The sequence below is a fragment of the Hemicordylus capensis genome, chromosome 5 (genome assembly GCF_027244095.1).
Source record: "Hemicordylus capensis ecotype Gifberg chromosome 5, rHemCap1.1.pri, whole genome shotgun sequence".
Classification (NCBI taxonomy): Eukaryota; Metazoa; Chordata; class Lepidosauria; order Squamata; family Cordylidae; genus Hemicordylus; species Hemicordylus capensis.
This window is the reverse complement of record NC_069661.1, coordinates 134,245,394-134,260,606: the sequence shown is the minus strand read 5'-3', so window position 1 is coordinate 134,260,606 and position 15,213 is coordinate 134,245,394. Positions and strand designations below refer to the sequence as shown.

Here is a 15,213-nt window from a genome sequence, read left to right as displayed (position 1 = left end):
GTACTAGAGACATGATGCATCCACCTGCTTGTTCAGAAACTTCATTTCTAGAAACTCTAGGGAGGGACTGAATCCTGAAGAATGATCTCTAGCAACTCACATGGCGGGGGGGGGGGGCGGGGGCGGAGATTGAAGGAAGTGCCCACAAGAAACAAAAATGGGGGCCATGATTTACCAGGAATGGATTCCAGAAAACTGAGATTGTCCCTGGTAAATAGAAACAGATGGAGCTTGTACTCATTGACTGGCTTGGTGTTGTTATCTTTTTTAAAAAATTGTTTTGCTGGAAGCCACCTCAAGCTCTGGAAAAATGGGGTATAAATGTGTTAAATTATTTGCACAGGAAGTCTGTTCATGTTTGTGCTGGCTCGGAGTAATCACCAAATAATTACTCCCAATAACTCACTGTGTACTGGGAAGGCTGGATAATATTTTTACATGAGAATTAAAATTCTCAGGATGCCAGGGTAAAAGCTGGATATGTAGAAAATGCACAGCTTGAGTATGAAGTTGGACCGGTTAAAATTATTTCAGTAACAAACTGCTTTACTATTGTTATAGAGGCTAGTGTGTTCTCTTTCTCTCATTTCCTTTCAAGCTGAGTCATCACTGGTTAGCATTTAAGCTAAATATGTACCTTATTATAAAGCTATGTTCCTAAAGTTGTTGTGGGGAGGAGAGTGGGAAGTAGCATCCCCATAACAATCAGTGGTGTAGTTCATGGACCTTTGTGGTGGGGGGGATGCCTAGTTGGTGGTTATCTCTTTAACAGTCCAGACATACTCCTATGGCTTATCTCATGCTTTCAGCTTAAACAGCTTCTTAGGCAAGTAGCAGATTTGTGTACTGGAGAGAGGGAGAAATGTGGCTAAGCACCAGTAGTTATGAAACTTTCCTGTAAATTCTCCATACGTCACATATTGTGGGTAGATTCCCCCCTCCCCCCGTTTGGCTTCATCTCGAGTTACAAAAGAAGAGGGTGGGGAAAAACCCTCTGAGGATTCAGCAAAGGAAGAAGCCCTATGCTAGGGCAGGTGCAACAAACATGTTGAACAAGTTTTTTGTTTTTGGGGGACAGCAGGGAGAAAAACTTTGAAGCAACTTTCTAGTTTAAAAGGCCCCTGATGTGTACTAAAAAGCAGCAAAAAGTTCATCTTAAAAAAAAAACTTGGAGAAATCATTAACCACAATTCATGACATCAGAGTTTATCTGATTAAAGGTTTGTTTTCTTGTTGACGGAGGAGTGTTCTGTAGAGACTGGTTCTCTTTTCTTTGTGTTTTTTTTTTAAGTTTCATTTTTGAACAGCAAAGAGAGAACTGCTCGCATTGGTGCTGCTGCTCCAGCTGCGTATGTGTGTGTTGTAAAAAGGATGGTGTTTCTCTAGCTGCCACGCACAAACAACACATTTGACCATGAGGACTCTTCGCAGGTTGAAGTTCATGAGTTCGCCCAGCCTCAGTGATCTGGGCAAGAGAGAGCAGGCAGCCTTGGATGAGCGGGGGACCCAGCAACGACGGGCCTGCTCCAACGCCACCTGGAACAGGTAGGATCTTGCATCCCCTCCCTCCCTCTTATTTTCTCACAAAAATCAATGACTAATCAGACTGTAAACTTCAATTCTGATTCAGTTATATATTTAAAACAAATGTACAATGCAGTTCTGAGATATATATATAAAATTTGGAAAATGCCTGCCATATTAGTTTTTTCATATTTTCTCTTATTCAGTACTGTAGTTTTGATATGAAATATATAATTAATATTTCTCACATTTATTTCATTCTGGCAGTTGGTGACTTTTAACACATTTCAAATATTTCTGTACCTTTCTTTCTATTGTCTCCTAGTTGCTTTGTTTTGTGTGCAAGTAGGTGTTTTATTCCTATCAGAAGAGGAAAAATAATGGCATTGTTTGCTTTTTGGAAAGAGAGGAACTACATAGCTCTCTTAAGACATTTTTAAAAAAGGGACGCTGTACCCATGTATCATCTTAATGACTGCCGTGACTGCTCCCACAAGCCCAACCACAGCACTAATGTGCTCAGAAACCTCAAGGCCGTGCTGTCCACACTTACAATGTTTGTCTGCAGAGACAAATACTGTAAACATGAAGATAATCTATCTGTGATCAAAATACACTACATTATCATAACTCAGGAGTTTTATTTGTAGTAAGCTTTTGGAGTTTTATTTGTAGTAAGCTTCCCTTCTTCCTCCTTTTCCTCCCAGCTATACTGAAAATCTGATTGGCTGGCTGAGTGGGGGCGTGGCCATACCACTGACAATCTCTCTCTTTGTATGCTGAGGGTTTTATGTATGAGGAGCCACTTTCCCCACACAGGTTTATTTTTTTGCCTTTGCAGTCTCCTTTGCTCCCTCTTTCTCCCCAAATGAGCCGATTCAGCTTTAACATTTGAACCAATGTGCCACCATGAAACAGGATGTTAACAAGGACTTCTCGCTCTTGGTGTACTGTTCAGGTTTTAATTATTACATGGGGCCTGGAACACAATAATGAAAACCAGAATGGCATGCTATGGGGAGAGGAATGTGCTCATTCAAGTCCCTAATTGTTTATGGGCAGGGCCAGCTTGGATGTAGTGTCCAAACTGGCCCAATATATACCAACTACCTCTGAAGTTCCTGTGGCTTGATTCCCATCTGGCTGGTAAGAAAGCAGCACAGAAATGCAGGTGGCTAGGGAAAACCAGGAGTGTATTTTTTTGTTGTTGTAGAAAAAGTGGGCACTTCACTCTGTGGCCAAAAATAAAATATTGGGCTGAGCATGTGTTCAGAAGCACCCCATTCTTTGATTCTAAGTATGTGACAAGCAAAAGGCAGAGTTGGGGGAAAGTTGAAGATTTCAAAATGACAGAGTGGATTTTTGTAAATTATGGAACAGAATGTGTAGTCTGGTACAGTTTGTTAAGAAGGGTGGGGAAGCAGCTACCTATTTTTAAGTATAGGGAAGCAACAGGTTGTGGCTGCAGGAAAAGGTACTCTGTACATGATCGGAGGCATATTAACCCTTAATTTTAACAGTGTGGGAAAGGAACAGGTTGCAATTTCCCAGCAAAAGAGACTCTGCTACAGAGCTCAGCCTCTTTCTTTATCACCTCTCTTTCTTTCCCCTCCCAGATCTGACCTTGCCTCACACAGGTATTTGCATGCAGGAGTCTCCTTGTTCTCATATATGAACTATGGGTGGGTATGTAGGTATCTCTAATAGTCTCCATTCTCTCCCAGTCTCCATTACTCAACTTCACCTTCCTCATGTGTGATCTGCCCTTAAGGTTCTTCTGCCATTCCGCATCTTTGTTTTCATGGCTTTTCTTTTTCTTTTTCATCCCCCTAAAATAGAGCAGTCTGGTAGATCCTTATTGCTGCCCAAAAGGTAAAGAAATGAGGTTTGTAGTGATCGTATCAGATCTGTTAAAAAAACCAAAACAGAACTCCAAGCCCTTGTAATTCTCATAATTATAATGGCACAGTAGTGCCAGTACAGTTAAGGTAAGGAGTTGTTTCTGCTGGGAATTCTCTCTGGTAGAGAAACCCTTTTTCAATTATAGCAGAGTGCACAGAGGCAAAACACAGCGGAATTTAGGTAGGCATGTGTGTATGCTGAGAGTAAAGTAACTTGGAGCCAATTCATAGTTTCAAATCAATATATAAGGCATTTATTAGGGAACATTCTAGATAGGAAAGTGAGGAGTTAGGATCTCTAATCTATCTAGCTAGCTGGATGCAGATGGATTCTGCATTTTCTCTGCATACATGGTGCAGGGAGAGGAGCTTGCCATGTTGCAAGGTAGTAGGGCAGGAAGAGAAGAGAGGGAGGAAGTTAATCCCTAAGAGTACCAATCTACATTTCAAAGGGATAGTGTCAGAGCAGTAGAGCAGGGATGACCAACGTCTTGACCCTCTAGCCCTCTGACTCACTAGTCTGTCTTCTACTGTCTTTGAGACAAGAGACAGCGCATAGTCCTTAACTTCCAACAGTTTCAACATTCTACCACTATAAGCCCTGACCTTTCTATTGGTCATAAAATCAAAATATGCACACATCAATCATGTGAGAAGAGACACCACCCTTCCAAGTTTGGTGCAGGTATGTTGAAAAATGGCAAAGATATCAACTCCTAAAAAGAGGGACTTGCATTGTTTGTTATGTTTTTTGCCATCAGATAACATATCTAATATTTTTAAAATTCCTATTAATTTTTTTTTAATTCAAATATATGCTGAAGCATACTTCTTTGTAATTTTGGGGGTGGTAGGAGATCCAGTATTTTCTGAATTATTAGCCTCTGAATAGAGTGGAATCAAAGAAGATAGTTTATAGTTGATTATGCCAACTGAGAGCTCTGAAGCTAAATTTGGGAGGGGCAAGTCCTGGCAAATTCTGGAGAGTGAATTCCTGGTTCTGAATGCAGCTGCTTGATAAGGAGAATCTAAGAGCACTCCAGCACTTCGGGAGTTAAATAAATGTTCCCTTCCCCACTCTCTTTCCTTTTATGAGCTCCCCACCACCCCCATGAGGTGGCAGCAAGGTGGCAAGGGGCCTTGTGAGGGCATACATGATGGGGTGAGTTGGCTAATGAACTAAAGAGGGAACATGAGGTGGCAACAAGATGGCAGCAGGCCTTGCAGGGGTATACAAGGTGGTGGCAAACTGCCATATGAACAGGTCTGCTGGATGAGGCCCAAGGCCTATCTAGTGCAGCATCCTGCTTCACACAGTGGCCCACAGGCCTCTGGGAAGCCCACAGGCAAGGGGTGAGGGCATGCCCTCATGCTGTTGTTCCCCTGCAACTGGTATTTAGATGCATCTTGCCTCTGAGGCTAGAGATAGCTTATAACCCTCAGACTAGTAGCCATTGATAGATTTGTCCTCCAGGTTAATTATGTGTTGTGTGAAAAAGTACTTCCTTTTGTCGGTGCTAAATCTGTTTCATAGGATGACCCCTGGTTCTAGTGTTACGCGCGAGAGAGAAAGATTTCTCTCTCTCCACACCATGCATAATATTATAGACCTCTATCATGTCTCCCCTCAGCTGTTTTTTTTCTGAACTAAAAAGCCCCAAGTGTTGTAGCCTTGCCTCATAAGGAAGATCCTCTAGGCCCCTGATCATCTTTCCATAGGTTCTATAATGTCCTTTTTGAGATATGGTGACCAGAACTGTACATATGAAATGTGGCCACACCGTAGATTTATGTAAGGGCATTATGATATTAGCAGTTTTATTTTCAATCCCCTTCCTAATGATTCCGAGCATGGAATTGGCCTTTTTCACAGCTGCCACACATCGAGTCGACACTTTTAACTCATTGTCCAGCACGACTCCAAGATCCCTCTCCTGGTCAGTCACCAACAGCTCAGACCCCATTGATGTATATGTGAAGTTGTGGGGTTTTTTGCCCCCACATGCATCACTTTACATTTGCTAACATTGAACCACATTTGCCAATTGGTTGCCCACTCCCCCAGCTTGGAGAGATCCTTTTGAAGCTCCTCGCACACTGTTTGGAATTTCACTACCCTAAATAATTTTGGAGTCATCTGCAAATTTGGTCGCCTTGCTGCTTACCCCAACTTCTAGATCATTTATGAATAAATAAATAAAAACACTGGTCCCAGTACAGATCTCACGGCAAGATGCCGTTGAAGATGAACTTTCTGCATTAGAGATATACTGCCTATGAGTATGGAGGCACCACTTAGCCAGTATAGGTAAGAGCCACTGTTAAACTACGTTTTCCCACAGTGCATAATCAGATTTTCCTTTTCAAAAAGCCTTCAAATGCATTCATCCAAAAACCTTAGGGTGAGATTTAAGATTCTTTCAATTTTCAGTCATGCTCTACAAAGCTTGGAAACTGCAAGTTAAGGTGCCTTTCTTAACTTCTGTGCCATATAAACTGTAAAGACATTGTAAAGTATCTTATATTATGCTGCTTTAGAGATAGTTCTGTATACCCACATTTTGTCTTAGTCTTTCAGCTCAAGATTGGGCTGTGGAGGGTTGTATTAATTCAGGCATGAATTTGAGAGGTGCAGTGACTTGCTAGAGATGCCCCTGAAGAATGTCTGATGCTTCTCTACAAGGCACAGTGTATGCACCCAGAAATTCAAGAGTCCCACAATCCAGCCACAATAACTTCTTACAGATATACCTGATGTTTCAGTCCTCATCTCTACAAGGCACAGTTATTTATCCAACTGCTATATTCCATAGATCGGCTTGGAACTAGGCCTGTGTGTGTTTATAAAATTCGGATTTGACCAGATTTGATTTTGTCATTATCAGATTCAGATTCTATGGGCTCTGGGGAAAATAAATGGGAAAATTAAAAAAAAAATCACAAGTTGACCCAAGAGCCTTGAAACTTGCCACACATGGAGTCAGGGTCCTCTGTAGTGAATGTGAACAGAACTGGTTGATCCCCTGAGCTTTGGTGAATTTTTGAAATTTTTGTTTTTAATATGGTGAGTGCCAGAACTTTACAAAATCTTCTGAAACTGAAGTCCCTCCTTGGACCATAATTCCACCAGCATGTGGAAGAATCTGTCCTTTGCCTTCACCAAAAGGGGTGATAGCATGCCCCCTTTGCCTCCCCTTTATATTTCTGGAACAGATGGGCATACAGTTATGAAATCTGGTGCACATGAAGTCCACATTGGAAGGACTCTGTGTTATTTCCCCCAGTCTTTGGCTCTAGGACCAACAAGGGATTTTTAGTGTATTTCCACATTCACCTCTGTGCAAGGAAATCCTATTCCATTTCACTAATTCCAAGATTCAGAAGTATTTCAGAAATTAATTTCAATATTTTGGAATTAATTCCAACTTTACCAATCCAATTTTAAAACAACAACAATCGGATTGGGATTTTTACCGATTTTGCACAATTTTACATAAAATCTGAATTTACACAGGCCCACTTGGAACCTGTATACATGATTAGAACTCAGTGTTATTTGTGGGTAGACCCGTGCCTTTACACATGGGAACATTTCATCCTTGCTGTGAGTAGACACTTAACCTTACTTATGAATAGACCTTCCATTCATACTTGCCACTAGACCCCCAATCTTACTCATGGGTAGACCTGAACTTACTCATGGGTAACTCCCCAACAGTGGTCCCTCTAATTTTTTTCATCTCTGTGCAGAATGAATTTTGTTCTGGGTGGCAGTATCGAGGCAGTGTGCGCGCACATGCATTCAGAGTGGGGCCTTCCTCATTCAGCCTGAGCGGGATCTAAAATTAACAGAGCAGACATTTTAAAAATTGTTAGAGGGAACACCTCTCTCCAATCTTATGTGTGAGTAGACATAATGTCCTTCCTAATGTGTAGGCCTCCCACCTTGTGAGTAGACCATCAGCCTTACTCATGAGTTGACCCTCAAACTTGAAAGTAGACAGTGTATCATGAGTGGTCCCTCAGCCTTATGAGTAGACCTCACACTTACTTGTGAGTAGGTCTACTCTTGAGAAAGGGGTAAGAATTACTCTTGAGTAAGTGTGCAGATCTACTCACAAGTAAAGATGTGGTCTACTTGTGAGCGAAGAAGGGACTTGATTGCTGAGTAAGGGTGTATGCCTGCTCATGAATAGATGCCTTACTCATGAATGGACCCTCACATTATGCATAAATGTTGGATCTACTCATTAGTAAGGATGGAAAGGCTACTCATGGATTAGGGTCATGCGTAAGAATGAACCCTAGTTGCAATCAAGGAAGCAAGGTTTTCACAAGAGTAAGATTGTGGGTCTACTCACAAGTAAGGGCATGGGGTGTATTTTCAAGGGTTAGGTCTACTCCTGTATAAAGGTGTGGGTGCATGGAGCCTCACTTCTAAAGTAACATAATACATAAGACTGAACAAAGTCTTTACAACTTATATGGCATAGAAGTTAAGATGGGCACATTAACTTGTAATTTCCACGCTTTTTAGATCATGAGTTAAAATTGAAAGCATCTTAACTTTCATCTTAAACAGAAGGTTTTTGGACTGCAGACTCATAGAGTGAAGGGGGCTAGGGCAGGCCCCCCATTTTTTCTTTCCCCCTCCCCCCAGTTTTTTTACAAATAAATAATCTTTAAACTGCTATACAGGTTGAGTATCCCTTATCTGGACATCCAAAATCCAGAATGCTCCAAAATCCGGACATCACGCCGTAACAAAAAATAACAACAAAACGCCTCAGCTTACTTGCCCACAGATTCTCAGTTTTGCTGCTTCTAAACATGCAGTCAAAACCTATTTATTTCAGAAGGCTGTTAGAGATAGGGGTTTTGTCTGTAATTCTCTCTAGTTGCGGCTCTGTTTTCATTGTGAAGCTTTTTAATGTTTTTGATGTTCTCGCTTTGGTGCTAGAGGGAAAAGGGAAAGCCCCCCTCCTCCACTCCCTGCTCAGTTTGGCCCCTGCTTCTGTTTTGGCGCTCTGGATCCCATGCCCAAGATATCTCATTATGCAAATATTCCAAAATCTGGAAAAATCCAAAATCTGGTCCTAAGCAGTCCAGATAAGGGATGCTCAACCTGTACTGTATTGTGATGAAGAGCAACTAAACTTTCCCCCACCCTTTTTGGCACCCTCCTTAAACGTTTAGGCTGGCTACAGGCCTGGATGACTGAATATATAATATTGCCAGGAATGAAAATCTGAAACCTGCACTTAATCATATTTGCAATCTGCACAGTTATCTATCTATATATATAATTCTCCTGGGTGTGCCCAGGAAAAATGCGTCCCGGCAGCCCAGCTGATTGGCTGAGCTTTGGGGGCGCCTGATTGGTCCTGGCGGCACACCCAGGAGAACGGCGGCGGCGGCCATGGCCGCTGGTGGGCCTGGCCTGGCAGCGACAGGTACAGGCCGAGGAGCCGAAGCGCCAGGCCTGGCCGGGCGAGGTGAGGAGGTGGTGGGGGAAGCCGGGTGAGGCGGCAGCGGGCCCAGGCGGAGGAGGTGGCGGGCCCAGCTGGGAGGAGGTGGCAGACCCGGGGGAAGCCGGAGGCTGGGGGAAGCCGGCCCGGGGGAAGCCGGAGGAGGCAGCGGGCCGGGCAAGGCGGCAGCGGGCCCGGCCGGAGCCACGGGCGGCGGTGGTGGGCCCCGGCAGAGCCCAACTAGAGGCACAGATGCTCTGTGCCCGGGCCCACTAGTATATATATAATTCTCCTGGGTGTGCCGTTCGAATGTGCGTCCCGGCAGCCCAGCTGATTGGCTGGGCTGCGGGGGCGCCTGATTGGGTAAGGTGCACCCAGGAGAACAGCGGCGGCCATGGCTGGGGAGCCCGGCGGGCCCGGCCGTGGAGGAGACCAGCGGCAGTGGCCATGGCCGGGGAGCCCGGCGGGCCCGGCCGTGGAGGAGACCGGCAGCGGCCATGAACGGGGAGCCTGGCAGGCCCGGCCGCGGAGGAGAGCGGCAGCACCGGCGGAGGAGACCGGCGCGGCGGCGGCCATGAACGGGGAGTCCGGCAGGCCTGGCTGCAGAGGAGAGCGGCAGCACTGGTGGGCCCGGCCGCGGAGGAGACCAGCCCAGCCGCGGAGGCAAGGCCCAGGGGGGAGGGGGGCAGAAGCGACGGTGGGGAGGAGAGGCAGCTCCTGACAGTTAACCCTTTGCTAGACGGAACTTGCAGGCACCTATTTCCATGGAAACCGAGTGAACCGTGCCCTCCCCCGTACACGGACAGTGGGCACTGTGAGGCAGAGAACACTTTCTCATTTTTTGGGACTTGCTCGCTGCAGACGTAAACATGCTGTGCCAAGCGGTACCAAGTGGGGGCTTTGTGACATTAAAGGCCCAGTATGCAAATGCAGGCAGAAAGTGGATCTTTTGAACTTTTAGAAAAGCGACCCACTTAGGTTGGTCCAAAGGATGCCTCATTGCTACTTGGGCTCTGGTCATAGCATGGCATTATTCCATCACTTTTGCAAAGGAACATGAGCATTGCCTTTCGGCAGCTGGGCCTGGAAGTGGAGACTGGGGCAGAAGGGGGGGGGGGGCAAAGAGCTAACTGCCAGCCCCCAAGAGTGCACAGATGCTCTGTGCGGGGTCGGCTAGTACTCCTTAAAACCTGTTGAAGCCAGAATTGTTGGGTGTTGAGCTTTGGTGCCCAGTAAAGGAGTAGAAGAGTGTTGTGGATGATTGAACCTTCTCCATTTCCCTGTTGCTAAGACCTTTATTTTCATTTCTTGGTTCTGAGTTACATTGTTCAGTTATAATTTCAAACTTTTGCGTAAAATGGGAAAAACATTCAGATGTGAAATGAAAAGAAACTGCAGTTACTAGTAGAGAAGTTTTCCAAATGGTGATTTAAAGCTGTTTCATTATGATTACAGTTGTGGGGTGTTCAGATGGTGAACAGTCCTTCCCGACTTTTTTCCTGATGATTGGCCTTCAAGGCGCTTTTTAAAAGTTGTCATTTTAAACAGTCCTGAAAATTGCAGCATGGAATATTGTAGGAGGTAGAGAAAAACTAATATATAAGTTGGAGGTGTGGCTACCTGCCTGGTGACTGCCTTTGGGAGTGTTGGCTCTGCCTGGCATGCTTTCTGCATTCTGCACATGGGAGAATCTTCGCAATACACTGTGGCGTGTAGGCCACTTCCAATCACTAGCTTGTTTCCTGGTGTTTTCCCTTACCCCCCACTCTTCTATTTTATAAAAAAAAAATTGCATGCTGTATACATACTTGTATTTTCACCCACCAGCCATAACATCTGTAGTGTGGCTGTTTTTTGGGTGGGGGTGGGGGTTGCTTTACCTCTGGATTCTTCTCTGGACATGTGTGCCTTGTATTCCTCCCCACCTTTGAAAACATATATTTATATAGAATATTTGTGTGAATGCACACTTATACAAGCCAACAAACACATTTCAGTTGCTGGACATTTCTTTGGGGGTTGAGCTACCATTGTGCAGCCATATTTTTTTAAAAAATGCAGGGCACTGGGGCCACCATGGGCCCCACCATTCACCCTCCGTGGCAGAAATGCAGGCAGCCAATGTTGGCAGTGAGTGGGGGCTGTAGAGCAGCTAGTAGGCAGGTGGGTGAGCTGAGGCAGTGGCGGTGCTGGTGCTGGCAGAGCACATGCCTCAAAAAGGGGGGAAGGGGGGGAGGAAGTGGTATTGCTCAATTAAGGCCTCCTAGGAGTTAGCTAATACCACTGCATTCCTTCTATAGCCATAACATATCTGGGTCGTTTTCTTGGAGTGTTATTTGGAGGTGTTCTGTGCTTCTTTTGGGGGCAGGGGGCAGTCAGGTTACTGCCTTCGGTTTCTGCTTTGCACTTGCTTGTACTTTTTAAAATTAATTTTTTTAAAAGTATTTGCACACATAAAGTATTGTACACACATTTTGCTTGTCTGGTAAAACGTAGAGCAGAAGTAATATTGATTTTTGTGGCTGTTACATACAGTCCATAGTGACTCTGGTTATTTATTCCTTCCTTCCTTCTTTCCTTCCGTTTATATACTGCCCTTCCAAGGTGACTCAGGGCGGTTTAAACTAAAATAAAAAATACCTGATAATGAAAATAAAAAACCAATTAAAAGCAGATTCAAATTACAATTTTAATTACCATTACAAATTAGAAGTCACAATTACAAATCCCCATCTAGAAAACCTCCACATGAAAATAATAACTTTTATCCCACTTTCTTGACTTTTTATTTCTTATACATAAGATTCATTGATGACAATAAAATCAAAGAAGATTTTTTCTTCTTTAAAGATATTATAAGGACAGTAAAGCTGAAGATTTTTTCAGTATTATTGATAGCTCAGCTGTGTGGAAGTATGCACACTCCATGTCAGGCCATCATGAAAGACTTCAAACTTTAGTTTGGAGACAATCTCCTGGGCCTTTCCCAGACAGCAGGCTTTATGACGGGATTAAGAGGGGTGAAATATCCTGCTTAGTTACTTCTCTTAGTTGAATGGATAGTTCACATTTTCCCAAAGACCTGATGCAAAAAGTGGAATTATTTTACCCCAGACATTGATTGGGCTAAGCTCCAATGCGTACTGAAAGACCCAAATTGTGTGGAGTGCTCCCCGATAGCTCGCAGGGACTTTTATGTAAATTCGCATGAGAGGTGAATGCACATCTGACCTTCCAAAGTAAAATTGCCATCTGGCAGGGCTCCAGATGCCACATGGACACACTACATTATTGATAGACAAGCTCTTGCTTCCAAAGATTTGAGCTCAGTATTAGAGAAAGGTCTACAAACGGCTGTAATTGTTTGGAGTAGTTGTGAGCAACATCAAAACAAGACCTTTAAAGGCAAAGGCAAATACTTTTTCTTGGTTATGTTAGGAGCTGGGTGCAGAATCCACTTATTTACTGTGAATCAAGACAGGTATCTCAGAGGAGTTTTCATGGGTTCTTCGACGTGGTCTTTGTCTTTTACACTAATGGGCTATGCGCCTGCGCAGAGACCTCGTCAGAACCTAACAAGCTGAATTCTACTGCTTTGCGTGGGAACCCCGCCCTCAGCCACTTTATGTGGCTGCACCACTCCTCATCTCCTCAATCTTTCGTCGTCCACACTTCAGTAAGCATCATGGAGTCTGCAGCTTGACAACGAGTAGGCTCTATCTATCTATCTATCTATCTATCTATCTATCTATCTATCTATCTATCCCCATGTTGTTTTTCTCCCTGCTTCTTCAATTTTCTTCATTTTTCTTTGTTTGTTTCTTTATCTCTTTCGCGTAGTAGCATTTTTTTCTTGGCGTTTTGGTTTTTTGTGGGTTTTTCCCTTCCTTGGAGCTCCGATCCCGGCTGGGACAGAGTGTGGTGGCCGGCTGGCCTTCAGTGTTTATGCCGGGCAGGACGAACTTTTAAAAATGTGTTTATTGCAGATCTAAGATCCCTTCCCCCGATACTCATACCAAATGTCTCTTGTGCCTGGGGGAATCCCACATTATTGAGACCTGTCTTCATTGTCAGAAGTTTGTGAAGTAGGCTCGCAAAAATAGAGCTTCTCGCCTGCGTGCAGCCCTGTGGGATCTGGCTCTCCGTTCCTTGGAAGCCTTATCATTGCAGCACTCTGTTAAAATGGCTTCATCAGTGCAGTCAGAGCGTGCAGTATCTGCTCCTGTGGAGGCTGAAAACCTGGCCCGATACTGGTTTGGACACCCCCTAGTGCTCATCCTTTGCCTTCGAGTGAGCCAGTGTGCTCGGAAGACCTCCCTAAGCGTTCTGCGCTGGTGATACCAAAGTCTTTCCCGAATCCCTCAGTGTCGATACTGAAGAGGAGGAAGAAGAAGAAGAAGTCAAAGTTGCCTCATGACTTGCCAGCAGATCAACACCTTCCTCCCATACCGAAGAAAAAGAAGGCAGCATTGGTTCCTGCGTCGGAGGCCCCTGTGGAAGAAGCCTAAAGTGGCCTCACATCATCCTGTACTGAAGTCGTTGGTTTCGAGATGGCCTTGCTCACCTTTGGCTGCAGATTCATTGGACTTAGCCCAGATTCACGCTCAATCGAGTAGAGAGCCTTCAGTGGTGACGGATGAACCAGGGTACGCTTCATTGGAAGAGGAGGCCTATTCCCCAGCCAAGCCTGTGGAAGACGCATCATGGCTACCTAGGCATCGGTTGCCCCCTTGAAGGCACCAGGAGCGCATCTCTCACAGACTGTAGTGCCCGTTGGGACTCGGAAGAACACTCCTTGGTTTACAGGCAAGATCAGTCCTGGGACTGTCGTGATCCATCAAATATGGATCGGTACCGGGCAGCGGAGCATCATTCTTCCTTGAGTGAGGTTGAGCCTTCTTATGGCGCTTGGTGCAGGGACTCTGGATTGTATGATCAATATCAAATGGACTATCGATCTGACTACTTGGACTATGTTAGGCTCCGATATGGACCTCTTTACTCGGAAGGTCCCACGTATGGGAAACCTGGAACTGTGAGGGGCTGGCATGAACCCCCCTCACATTCGGAAGGGAGGCAGTGTTCCCGCTCACCACAATGCTCTCCTCGGTATCAAAATGAGTGACGCGAACCGCCCTCTTCAGCTCCAGTGCTACAACAGGCTGCTGTGCCTGTCCAAGTACTGCCGGCAGAACTTTCCACTTCGGTACCAGACAATCTGGGAAGAAAACCAGGCTCCCCTATAGGTTTGATGCCTTTGGCACAAGGCTCGTTGGCTCCTCTAGAGTCAGAATATGAGAGTGATACTAGCTTCCACAGAGAGCTTTCTCTGGGGTCATCCTCACTTGACATACAGTCAGATTAAAAAACTGTTTCCTCGTCGGAGGACCTCAAACAGTACTCCGTGTATGTGGCCCTCATGGCTTCAGCCCTGGGCGTGAACCTCAGTATCCAGCAGAAGGGAGAACTGGACCCATTGTTCAGTCTTATTGATTCAGAGGCCAGGGTACCGGCTGCTTTGCCCCTGAACGTGGCATTGTTGGGGGTCATTCGGGGGTCATTGGAAAAAGCCGGTGACTCTTTCTCAGCCTAATAGGTGCTTGGAGATTTTTTGCAGGGTGCAACTGCAGGATGATACGGCCTTTCTGAAGAATCATCCTACCCTGAATTCGATTGTCATGGAGGCCTCCCTGCAAAGGACCAGGAGTCACAGCCAGTCAGCACCGAGTGACAAAGAGGGCAGAAAATTGGACTCTTTCAGGAGGCGGCTGTACTCGGCCTCAGCCCTCTATTTGAGAGTGGCCAATTATCAGGCTTATAGTGCCCGATATAACCACTTTTTGTGGGAGAAAGTGGGTCCTTTCCTGGATCTCCTGCCGCAGGACAAGAGGGATCCGGTGAAAGCATTTATCCGCAAACCTATTCAGGTGACGAAGCAGGAGCTTTATTTGGCCTGGCATTCAGTGGAGTGCGCAGCTAAGGTGATAGCCACATCCATGGCGCTCAGACAACATGCTTGGTTGCGTTTGTCTCTGGACTGAACTACGAGGCCCATGCCAGGGTCGAGAACCTGCCCTTTGAGAGCTCTAGCCTCTTTACAGAGTAGATGGATGACATTCCCCAGAAAGTTCAGAAGCTGAGGAGCATGGCGCACTCCATGTCGTACTCATCATCAACCACCAAACCACAAAAAACTGCCAGGTGGTCGCCTTATCATCCACAGAAGACCCCTTCTCAACAGCAGTCCCCATCAGAACATTCCTTTCATGGCAACAAGTTCCAGTCAAAGTACCAGTTGGGTTGGGCCCTTAGCTTAGTAA

The 15,213-nt window shown here is 45.3% G+C and overlaps 1 protein-coding gene across 12 annotated transcripts in view; it reads left to right on the top strand.

Moving 5' to 3' along the window:
• Positions 1-15,213, top strand: part of PRR5 (proline rich 5) — a 146,266-nt gene that overhangs the window by 29,959 nt on the left and 101,094 nt on the right. For 7 of the 12 annotated variants that reach the window (XM_053253077.1, XM_053253075.1, XM_053253081.1 and 4 more), the window contains one exon: positions 1,432-1,545. The exons of 1 other annotated variant lie outside the window; for it this stretch is intronic. In XM_053253077.1, the coding sequence (XP_053109052.1) occupies positions 1,442-1,545 (104 nt within the window). In that variant the 5' untranslated portion in view covers positions 1,432-1,441. Of the gene's footprint in view, positions 1-1,291; positions 1,546-8,851; positions 8,921-15,213 lie in introns of those variants that run through there. 4 more of the 12 variants (XM_053253080.1, XM_053253073.1, XM_053253074.1 and 1 more) reach the window with 2 other exon arrangements.